At 35.0% G+C, this 12,787-nt stretch overlaps 1 protein-coding gene across 24 annotated transcripts in view; it reads left to right on the top strand.

Annotated features, from left to right (window-relative positions):
* Positions 1-12,787, top strand: part of LTBP1 (latent transforming growth factor beta binding protein 1) — a 481,657-nt gene that overhangs the window by 384,625 nt on the left and 84,245 nt on the right. For all 24 annotated transcript variants that reach the window (XM_044663664.1, XM_044663663.1, XM_044663682.1 and 21 more), the window contains one exon: positions 8,839-8,964. In XM_044663664.1, the coding sequence (XP_044519599.1) occupies positions 8,839-8,964 (126 nt within the window). The remainder of the gene's footprint in view (positions 1-8,838; positions 8,965-12,787) is intronic.

Genomic DNA, 12,787 nt, shown 5'->3' with positions numbered 1-12,787 from the left:
GCTCAAAGGGTATGCATAGTTTTATGGACCTTTGGACCTAGTTCTATATTACTCTCTAGAATGTTTGCATTAGTTAGCAGTTCTGCCAATGGTATTTTAGTGGCCCAGTTTCATCACCTAGATTCTAACTAAAGCTTGACTGACACCATGTCCTTCTTTTTCCTCACCACTCTGATTGGAGGGCCAGAATTAGCATAACAAAATACTCCCCAGGGCAGAAACTGGACTTCTGGGGTCACTCCACCCTACAGGTACTGCTGATCTTTGTTTGAACTCTACAGATAAAGTTACCCCTAGGTGTCATACCTATTCCACCTCACTTCCCTTTCTTTCCTAGCTCCTTTTGCATTTTGTCTAATTCTACATATACTTAGATTTTAATAATTGTATTCTCAACTCTTAATACAATGCCTGATACATAGTAAATACTTAATAAATGTTTATTGGATTGTTCTTTATGCACACATTGTATAATTGGAATTTGGGAGATGCCATTTAAAAGTATATATATATTTTCTATGGACATGTGGGGACTATCAAACTACATTTCCCATGGTCCAACGGGTTTCTGGTTTCTGGTTCCTTGGGCGTGGGGAAGCAGGTGTCCCCACGCATAGGACAGTTTAAATGGGAGGAAAACTGAAAGTAAGGCCTCTTGACCTTCCTAAGGGCTGGCTAGAAGTTGGGCTCTGATGGTAAATATAAAAGATAGGCGCATTCTTATATATATTTTACCAGCATGGCCATGGCTTTAATTAAACTATTAATTTCTATATTTATATCAGTCTTTATCATTTTTAATTGTAACAACACCTACATACATGCTCATGACAAAGTTAGAGCCAGAAAAGAGCTTTTAGGTGTCTTTGAGTCCAATTCCCTCTTGTTTTACAGATATTGAAACAGAGGAACAGAGAGGTTAAATGACTTGCCCAGGGTCACACAGTTAGTAAGTGTCTGAGGTGTGAATTCAATTCAATAGAATATAAATTTGTTGAGAATAAAAAATGTTTTAATTTTGTCTTTGTAGCCCCAGAATCTAATAGAGGATCTGATGTATAGCAGATGCTTAAGAAATTTTTGTTGATTAAATTATTAATTGCATACAGGACATTGTCCTAAGACACTAGAGCTAAGAGCTAGAGATTTAAAGAAATTTTAAAACTTGTCTTTCCCTTCAGGTACTTATAGCCTTTCCAAACCACTTTTGATGGATATTATCTCAAGAATCAAGTATATGACTATGCTCCTTGTTGAGCTTACACCAATATTTTTATGAATTCCATGTAACATTACTATGATGCTAGATTAAAATGACTACTTCTGTCTTTCCAACTCTTCATACAAATTGCATTGGTTTTAAAATAATAGAGTGGTACCATTTAAGCTGTAAATTTACATGAATATATTTTCAGCCTTGCTTTGACATTTTAACAAAATGAACATTAGTTTAGACAGAAATGCCAAGAAATACAGAGACTGAATCTTATTTCTATTATAACTTATGCAACACTTTGAGCCAGGGAGATCCCATACATTTTGTTATCCACTGCCATTTCCAAGTTCTCTCTCTCTCCTTTTTGTTCAGTAAACTTTCCTCATTTAAGGTTCATTTAATCCTATTCAGCTATTATCTGTTCTAAATAAAATCAATTCAATTGAATTCCATAAACTTTAACAAAGTACTCTCTGTTTTGTAGCCCATTATCCCTAATTAGCCATTTTTACCATCAGTTATTTGCAAAATATATATTCAATTAAGATCTTTTATTTGATAGGAAATTTCAAACATTTTTTGTCTCCACATCCACTATTTTACTATTATTCTTAGGCAAGTAGGTGGCACAATCTAGATCAATGGACTTTGAGCCAGGAAGATCTGTCATGGTCCTATAATCCTTCCTACTATAGGTGTCTGAGGCTGATAGATTCCTTGAGCTTGGGAGTTCTGTGCTACAAGGAGCAGAACCTGAGAGGGTGTCCATACTAAATTTGACACCAATATGGTGTACCCCCCGAGTATGAGTTGGGAGCAAGTGGTCTACCAAATTGCTTAAGGAAAGACAGTTCATCCCTGGTTAGAAATAGAGGATCAGGATCAAAGTTCACATATTTGAGGGAAGACTCCATCTCAGAAAACAAAGAAAAACAACCCTGGGCAAGTCACTCAGCCTTGCTTAGTCTTAGCATCCTCATAAATAAATTTAAATAATAATAACAACTGCCTCATGGAGCTGTGAGAATCCAATGAGATCACATATGCATAGGATTTTGGAAACTTTATAGTGCTATATAAATGCTTATTCAGTCATTTTTCATTCATGCACAATTCTTTCTAACCCAATTTGAGGATTTCTTGATAAAGATACTGGAGGGGTTTGCCATTTCCTTCTTTAGTTCATTTTACGGATGAGGAAACCAAGGCAAATAAATATAAATGACTTGCCCAGAGTCACATAACTAGTGTCTAATATCAAATTTGAACTCAGGGAGAGGAGTTTTCCTGACCCTAGAACGGGCATTTTATACCCTGTACAATGTAGCTACCATAAAAATGCTAGCTTTTATTATAAGGAATTTTAAGTCATTGTTAAATTGATGGCAACAGTTTCTTGCTGTTTTAGTTATTAGTGATATCCAGAGTGGATTAATTTGTCTAAAAAAGAGAAATCAAATCAGCTGTCTTCATAACATATCTATTTAAAGAATAACATCCTTTATGAGTGGCAGATTGAATTTATATTTCTTTCCCATTAATTATGAGGCTGTATGGTGGAGTTGATGGGTCAATGGACCATGAGTCAGATGATCCACTTTACTTTTTCTTTTTTAAGTTTAAATTTATTTATTTGTTATTTTTAAAATATCTGGTTAACTCCATATCTTCTCTCCCTCCATTAGAGAAGTTATCATTTTACAAAAAGATATATGTATATGTAAAACTATGTCTTACTTATTTCTATTAATCACTTCTTTCTCTGGATGTGACCATAGTCATTCTTCAAACAATATTTTTTTCTCTATATAATGTTTTCTTAGCTCTGCTCATTTTGCTCTTCATAATTTCTGTAGTACTTTCCCTGTTTTTTTTTTCCAAAATTAAAATGCTTGTCATTTCTTACAGTGTAGTAGTATTCCATCAAAATCTTAAGCCACAGCTTGTTTAGCCATTCACCTATTGATGAGCATCCATTCAATTTCCAGTTCTTTGCCATCGCAAAGAGAACTGCTATAAAATGCTTAGAACATATAGGTTCTTTTCCTTTTCCCCTGACTATCTTAGGAAATGAACCTGCTAATGGAATGCTGAGTAAAAAGGTATACACAAATTTATATCTCTGAGCATAATTTCAGCTTGCTCTCCAAACTGGTTATATCAGTTCATAGTTCCACCAACAGCATATTAGTTTTAACCACATTTTTCCACATCCCCTACAACATCTGCCATTTTGCCCTTTTATCATTTTAGTCAATCTAAGAGTTGTGAGATCAAATCTCAGAGTTGTTTTCATTTGCATTTTTCCAATAAAAATGATTTAGAGCATTTTTTCATAAAATCTTATATAACTTTGATTTCTTGATCTAAAACTGCATCTTTTTACCACTTATCAGTTGGGGAATAGTTTATGTACTTTTATATTTGACAAAATTTTCTATTGAGTTTAGATATGAGATTTCTTTCTGAGAAAATAACTATAAAATTTTCCCCAACTAAAAGTTTTTCCTTTTAATTTTGGCTACATTAATTTTACTTTTTTAATTTAATATATGCAGAATTATCCATTTTACATCTCACAATGCTTTCAGTCTCTTTTTTGTTCATAAACTCATCTCCTATTCATGAATCTGATAGGAAATATATTTCCTGTTCTTCTAATTTGCTTATGATATCTCCCTTTATGTCTAGGTCATATAATTATTTTGATCTTACCTTGGCAAATAATATAAGAAATTAATCTATTTAAGTTTCTGCCATACTGCTTTCTAGCTTTCCCAACAATTTTTTTTACCAAATAGTGAATTGTTATTCTCCAAACTTGTCTTTACCTTTGTCAAACACAAGATACACTTTGAAATTCCATTTAGACATTTACTAGCTCAGTAACCCAAGGCAAGTCTTTTAGCTTCTCTATACTTCAATTGCTTTATTTATAAAATGAGAATTTTGTTTCAAGGTAATCTCAAGTACCTTTCAGCTTTAAAAGCATGTCCTATGAATGCATATTTTTCACAAAGTGTGTGTTCATCTTTGACTATGTTTGAGCCATTTATTTTGGGCATAATAATTAGAAGAGCATAGTTCTTTGTTGTGCTGGAAATTAATACCTCTCATTTTCCACCACCACACTATTAACCAGTAGATCAAGATATTCCAAGTTTCAGAGGTTAGTGGTTCTGTGCAGAAAATTTGACTGATGGTGATTTTAATAACTATCATGTTTATTTGATTGACAGTGGTATATTGAGTATGATATTTATTTACCAGTGGTCCTATAGTCAGAAGGATTTCTAATCTTTAAGATATTTCTGATTGGAAGTACCTTTGTTATTCTCTTCTCTCTGAAATTATTATTAATAAGCAGAATTCCTATCATTTTTAAATGATAATTCACATTCTAAGGGTGTTTTTTTTTCTCTAAGGCTGTTTTAACTGTCTTATGTTAATAATATGGTATACAAACTGAAATTCTGAATCCATTTAAGTTTCAAATTTTGACTTAACTCAAGATCATGTTTTGTGGAATCTGGGACTGCTGAATGAGACCCAACTTAAATACGGTCTGGTTTTTAGCTCAAAGCTACTAGCAGGACTCATTTAGAAATGCTTCAATAAGTATAGCCCAAATTGAATGCATATGTTTCTCTAGATCAAGATATCCAGGCTGATCTTTGTTAGCAGTTTCCTGGAAAAACTATGGGATTTCATTTGCAGTTCCTGTCATCAAAATTAAAAACAAAACACTTTTTAAGGAAAAACATTGACTAATTAATGACTCCTTTTCAGGCAAGAATCATATGCCTTTTTTACCTAATTCAGAATAAATATCTTAAGTTTTTAATGAACTACACTGAGGTGTAAGAAAAAAACAGGGAAATGAAATCTGGGGTAACTTTGTCAAAGACCCCTGAGTAAAGGGTGGGGACTTGGATTTGATCCATGAAATAATGAGAAACAAACTAAAATCTTTGAAAAAGGCATGTGGCGTGGTCAGTATGTCTGCAAGGAAAACAAAAGTTAGCCAATGCTTGGAGGGAGTGATGTGTTAGCAATAAGAAAGAATTTGTAGTAGTCCAGGCAAGAGATTACTAGAGCTTGGGCTATGCTTTTTCAATAAAGATGATAAGATAAAGTAGGATACAGGAGGCTATAAAGGAAGAAGCTGTTGAACTTTATTAGCAAGATGAAGTATTTGACATAAATAGTATTCATGGTGCTGCTGGTGATGTTAGAGACTCTCTTGATGTGTTGATAGGTTAGGATACATCATTTCAAAAGCTGTAAAAATATTGAGAATGGTGAAAATGGAGAAACGTGCTTTGGATTTAGCAGTAAGAAGCCCTTTTGTGACTGAATTAAGAATAGTTTCTCCCTTTAGGCAAGGGATTCTTTTCCCCCCCTTTTTTATTTAGAATATTTTCCCATGATTACATGATTCATGATTCTTCTCCCCTTTTTCCTCCCTCTTCTCTGAGCTGACAAGCAGTTCCACTGGGTTATACATGTATCATTGTTCAAAACCCATTTCCATGTTTTTCATATTTGTAGAAGAGTGATCTTTTGACATCAAAACCCTAATCATATCCCCATCAAACTATGTGATTGATCACATATTTTTCTTCTGCATTTCTGTTCCCACAGTTCTTTTTCTGGATCAGGATAGAATTCTTTCTTATAAATTACTCTGGATTGTCCTGGGTCATGGCATTGCTGCTAGTAGAAAAGTCTATTACATTCAATTGTGCCATACTGTATCAGTCTCTGGGTACAATGTTCTCCTGGTTCTGCTCCTTTCACTCTGCATCAATTCTTGGAAGTCTTTCCAGTTCACATGGAATTCCTCCAGTTCATTATTCCTTTCAGCACAAAAATATTCCATCATAATCAGATACCACAATTTATTCAGACATTCCCCAATCGATGGGCACCCCCTTCATTTTCCAATTTTTGCCACCACAAAGAGCAAGGCTATAAATGTTTTTGTATAAGTCTTTTTCCTTATTATCTCTTTGGGGTACAAACCCAATAGTGGTATGGCTGTGTCAAAGGGTAGGCATTCTTTTAAAAGCCCTTTGATCATAGTTCCAAATTGCCCTACAGAATGGTTGGACCAATTCACAACTCCACCAGCAGTGTATTAGTGTCCCAATTTTGCCACATCCCCTCCAACATTTATCACTTCCCTTTACTGCCATATTGGCCAGTCTTCTAGGTGTAAGATGGTACCTTAAAGTTGTTTTAGTTTTCATTCATCTAATCAGGAAGGATTGAGAACATTTTTTCATGTGCTTATTGATAGTTTTTATTTCATTGTGTGAAAACTAGGCAACATGATGTCTATTTTCAGGAGGTCTAGTTTGAGCTTGGATGGGGGGAAATCATTCTTTTAATTTTACTAACCTCTATTGAAACAAATATTTCCATTCAGCAGGAATATAGTTAACCAAGGAGTATATAGGTTTTACCAGACTACCAAAGGGGCTCATAACAAAAAAAGTTAAGAACCCTTATTCTAGAACAAAATATGATTTTCTTATGTTTGGTACTTAAAGCTTTTTCCATCCCTGCTCTAGTATACTTTTTTTCAGACTGATTGTAGCTTTCTCTTTATGCCCTCTGAATTCCAGCCAAACTAGCTCACTTATTAGATCTTCTGCAAAACATTCCTTTTCCTAACTCCACTCCATAGCACAAGTTGTCCCTTATATGAGGAATTCTCTTTTTTTCTCATTTTTCTTTCTTGGAATTCATAACTCCTTTCAAGGCCTGAGTATCACCTTTTTACAGAGGTCTTTCCTTATCCTCTTGGAAGTACCTTCACCCCTGAAATTATTATTTTTTGTTTTTTAGACTAATTTTCTATGTATATATTTTGTTTTCTCCAATAGCATGTAAGTTTCTCAGAAGTAGAGGATGTCCTATTTTTGGTATCCTGAATGCATAAAGCAGTGCCTGGCAATAAGGGATTAATAATTATTTAGTGATTGATTGAACATAGTAAATTATCTCCAAGAATAAATTGATTGTCAGAACATTCACAGTTTGATAGATATATTATCCTCTAGGACAGCATTGGTGAACCTTGTTGAGAGCACATGTCCAAACTGCAACTTCAATCTGCCTGTGAGCAGCACCCCCCCATCCCTGTTCCTGCAGTAGAGAGAAGTGGTGCTCACATTTGGCTACTGGGCATGTGTGAGGCATGTCAAAAATGTTCTTGAACACTGTGGAGACAGGGAATGGATCAGTCTTCACTGTGCCACCATGGCACATGTGCCCCATCTTTACCAACATAGCTCTGGGATTTTAGATTTAGAGGTATAAATGTTCTCAGAGGCCATTTAGTATAAGCCCCTTTTAAGGGAGAAACTGAGACCCAGAATAGGTAATTCTTTACTTGAAGTTTCACATTATAAATCTTCCTACTCTATATAGCATGTTGTATTTCACTTAGAAATTAGGAAGAGAGATATAAGATAGTATAAGTATTTAAAAGAAGTTGTTGGTTCCAGTTCAGTTTAATGAGTGTGGATATTACTTTGGTAGTATGGTGAGTTGATTAATTAAATTCAGGGTATTTTCAGTTGGAAATAATAGTGGGAAAACCAGATGGTGTTCAGTAGTCATGTATGAATATAGGAGTGGAGCTAAAAGAGAAGATAAGGGTTAAGCATGTAGACTTGGAGATATTACAAATAAAAATGGAAAGTATGGGTTTGTATTCAGAAAGAAGACAGCCAAGAGCCTTGGAGAAACCCACATTTAGGAGGATGAAGGAAGAAGATAAATTAGTGAGAGAGAGACCTGGGAGAGAAACAATCACTCTTGGTTTCCTTGACCCTGCTGTCTACTGATTCTGATCTAGCCTGCCAAGGGCTCATTTTTAATCTTCTTTGAGACTATGTCTGATTTGATAAGAACACCTCAAATAATCCAAACACTAATTGCTGCAAAGCATATCATGCATTGTTGACACTTTTTTAGTGCCTCTTGGTCTTGGATGAGTAGATGATAATCACTCATATTGAGGGCATGATACTAACAAAATAAACTGAAGAATCTAATTGATGTCAATATGTATTTTGAAATAAAAGAAAACATTCATTGTCCAGTAAATATCTTCTTGAGGTTTGGCATCCTTTAGTGGAGCACGTTGCCTAGCTACAACTCAAAATAACATAATTCCTACATTGTGGTTTGTCTTATAGAGAGATTATACTAGTCTGCTTCCAAAATAAGTTCAATTTAGTCTCTAACCACAGTAGGAGAACAAAATTAGAACAACTTTGCTCACACTGTGATTATGTAAAAATAGTAATAACTGAAATGCCTAAAAATATATAGAAAAAAAAGTCAGGAGACATAAAAGTAAACAGGATGTTATTATTATGATTTTCTTAAATTATAAATAAATTTGAGCTCATGTTTTTATACAGTGTAATTGCTATTGTGCTTTTAAATTTGGATTGTTATTTGGTGGAAATCAGTAAAAATAGATTTTTTTAAATTAAAAGAAAAAATAAAGGAAAACCCTACTGCCGTTTTAGGAGATTTTACTAAATATGTCAGACAAACTAGAAGAAAATTCTTTAGCATTTATAATTTATTTTAAATTCCAGATATTAATGAATGTGAGCAAAGAGAGCTCTGTGGTCCTCATGGTGAATGTCTCAATACGGATGGTTCTTTTCACTGCATCTGTGAACAAGGTTTCTCCATTTCTGCAAATGGCCAAATGTGTGAAGGTAAGATGAGCAAGAAGAAATTTGATAAAAATCACATAACAAAGCAGGAAAATGGTTAATTTCTGTTTAAAAAGGCAAAGTCCCCAAGTCACTAGACTATTTGTAACATGGCTCTGAGAGTTATATCAAGTGACAAAGAAGTTACAATGATGTACAAACTTTGAGGTGATGATCAGAGAGCAAAAACAGAAGGACTCTATGACTGTTGATGAATTAATGAGTTTTTAAAGGCAGAAGTAAGAGAACAGAGACACCATTTTAGTTATCAGTTTGTTACCAAAAAATATGGTTTGTGATATAGTCTGTAACTTGGTGATTATCTTTTCTAATTACATTTGTAAAAAAACAATTCTTGTGAGCTTTCTCTGGGCATTTGTTAGCAACAGCTTCTCCCATGATTCCCTCCACATACTTTAGTTGTTTATGAGTAAAGCTTCTTACTATTCAGCAGTTAGTACATGTTAGCCCCATGAAGGCCCATCCATAGAAAAAGGAAGACATCAGCTTGCCCTTGTCTGTCTCTTCATGCTTTCTAGGACACAGCACTAAATATGTTAAGAAGAGTTATATTATTGGATCTTTATTATATTTGGTTGAGAGTCAGCATGACCTTGTGAACCCAGAGCTGGCCTCAGGATTAGAGACTTCTGTCTAAGGCCCTTTTTTTTGTGCAGGCTACTTTTATGGCTTTTGGCAAGGCATTGAGTATGACGATTACCAGGCTGTTCTTTGAGACTTTGTTCCAAAGCAGTGGCTGAACTGCATTGGTAGAGGCAGTTTTCTATACCGATTAAATCACAGGTCTAGTACAACATGTAGATTCTACTAGATGCTTTGGATGCCAATACAAGCAAAAATGGCCTCTCACCTTTACAGTGCTTACATTCTAATGAGGGAAGGCAACAAAGAAAATGATTCTAGAAAGCTGGGTGAAGATCAGGTAGCTACAGAGGAGATGGAGAAGTCCAGAGAATGAGGCCTGCTGAAAATAAAGAGAGCATGGGTAAAGCTAGCCCTACCAGCTCTAAAGTCTCCAGACAGAAGAGTGGTAGAAAAAGGAAATAAGGCACTAGACCATTTTTGATTAAACATGAAATTGGGGAATTTTTATATTTATCAGTCATGTGAATGATTGAATATCTTTCTAAGAATCTGGGTTCAAATTTTCATATGTTTTGCAAGGATATATGGGGAAAATTCTGCTGGGGATCACTAGAGTAGCCCGTTCTTGAACTATAACTAGAAGAGCAACAAGAGTGACTGGTTTCATCTGAAACTAATTACTCTGTTATGGAGAATAAACTGGGACTATAAAAAGCAGGCAATTGTTGAATTAGCTATCCAACTAAGTTGAGACAAAATATTGATGCCAGATTTACTCTCAGTATGGGGAAACTGGACATTGTAGTGTGAATTGAGGGAATCATTGTAAAGATTTGCAGTTGGGCAAACAAAGGAAAAGCATAATAATCTATTATATGAGCAACCAAAAACAAATATTATTTTCCATGGTTAGAGCTTCATAATAATGTTACATGTAGTGATCTGGGGCCAGAAGACCTCAAAAGGACATTAAGACAATAGATTCTTTTGGAAAGTTTACAATATTTCCTAGCCTAGGGATATGAGTCTGGCCAATCTGAGTTATTAATGCTAAAAGTTTGCATGAGCTTTGCATTTCAAAATATTCAGCTCTGTTACTTTGGCTTTAAGTACTTCGGTGGATAATAAAAGCTTTTTTTTAAAATTCCCAATTAGAGTTGCTTGTTATAATATCCAGACCTGTGATTTCATTAGTATAGGGAGCTCCAAATGAAGAGATTCCTTCCACTAATGCAGACTGGCCACTATTCTTCCAATCTTTAGGACACCAAGACGCTAGGTGGCTTGCTTAGATTTAAAAAAGCCAGTATGTGTCAGAGGTAGAACTTATACTTAAACCTCAGGCTTCTTGATTCTGAGGCTTGTTTTCTATATCATACTACTTCTCAATACTAATGTAAAAATGAATGTGTCTTCTTCTGTTGGACATTCATGGAGTTGTGGACTAGATCTCATTCACTTAATCTAATGTGTGATCTAATGTGTAGCTCTGTGTCATGAATATAGTAAGCCTTTACAAAAGAGGTGAATTGAACAGGTTCTAGTAGCCAGTGCTGGGATCCAAGAGGTATCCGTTTGCTGAATTTCTACACTCTTAGCATTGACTTAAGTTCCAATCAGTTCACTTGCTGTGTATTTGATTATTTTATTTTAATTTTTAAATATTTTTCCATGTTTCCATGATTCATTTTCTTTCCCTCTCCTCTTCCCCTCTTTCCAGAGCCAACAAGCAATTCCACTGGGTTGTACAAATGTCATCACTTGATACTAATTTCCATATAATTCATTTTTGCTATAGAATTATCTTTTAACACCAAAACCCCAAATCACATACCCACGTACACATACTTGCTGTGTATTTGAGCAGTCTTTTAATTGTAACTGGAACGCGGCTGCCACTATGCCTTCATGCTCTGACACTGACTCACTTTTAAGCCTCCAAGTAACCCTTTGTTGATATCCTTTACTCTCATAGACTTCTGTTTGACAGTCACATAATCTGAGCACAGGTCATTTGGACCAGTAATGACAAGAGACATGCTGAGCCATGAGTGGTTTGAATATCTCTCTCCATCCCATCATATATCTTTGGAGAGCTAAGAAGTGTATAGAAACTATCCAAGTTGACCAAATTATATTACATTTTGAAAGGATGAATATGAAGACTCCACTGTCATCTTTGGCTTAAATACTTACTGGTGGTTTCATGACAAATATTTTCCAGCTTCTTTTCTAAGTAACTGGTTCTCTGTCACTGAATAATAATCAAGAATTGTGAAAAAATGAAAAATTTCAAAAGTACTGAAGATTTGTAAAAATCAAAGTCCTTAGGGAACAATTCATAATGCTGGTTTTGGGAACATCAGTAACTCTTACTCTTCAGGGATCTGTGATTTCATTGTGGTGTACACTTCTTGGAACAGTGCACGTTGTAACTTATTTGCAGATCATCTTTATAAGTTCCTGTGGTTGAAAACTTCTTGATCTTGTGGCCAATTTGGTGATGAGACTCTCTGAGCATGATTAGACTGAGCTGTAATGAATAAGATACATGTCATTCTCTAAGAAGTGCCTGAGGGGGCAACTATGTGGCTCAGTGGACTGAGAGCCAGCGTCTAGTCTAGGGACAGGGTGTTCAAATATGCCTTCAAATACTTCCTAGCTGTGTCCTTGGGCAAGTCACTTAGCTCTTATCACTCTTCTGCCTTGGAACCAATACACAGTATTGATTTGAAGATAGAAGGTGAGGGTATAAAAAAAAAGAAAGATGTGCCTGACACCTTCTAGCATAGTAAGACCTGCTAGATCTTGTGCTCTTCTGACATAATCTTTGAAAACTCAGTGACCTGCAAGCCTAGACATTGATAACCATATTTTATCATAACTTTCTAGATAAGATACATGCATGGTATATCATGGTAGAACAAATCTAGATCAAATAAGGAAGGAAGACCTGTGTTTAAGTTCTTCCTTTTTCTCTAACACATACTGACTATGTGATTCTACTTATGTCATATGACTTCACAGTGCACTGGGAAACTCTCAAAGGCTCTGTGTTTGTGTGTATGGGGGGGTGTTGCAGAGGAGGTGCTGATGTGCATTGGGAGAGAGGAATTTTCAATATGATCAAAATTTTAAAAAATTCAAAATTCTTATTATCACACATGCCATGTTAGCATGAGCTTCTTCTCTCCTTTCCAAAACCATATTGAGAATTTTA

The sequence above is a fragment of the Gracilinanus agilis genome, chromosome 2 (assembly GCF_016433145.1).
Source record: "Gracilinanus agilis isolate LMUSP501 chromosome 2, AgileGrace, whole genome shotgun sequence".
Taxonomy (NCBI): domain Eukaryota; kingdom Metazoa; phylum Chordata; class Mammalia; order Didelphimorphia; family Didelphidae; genus Gracilinanus; species Gracilinanus agilis.
This window is presented reverse-complemented; position numbering and strand designations above follow the sequence as displayed.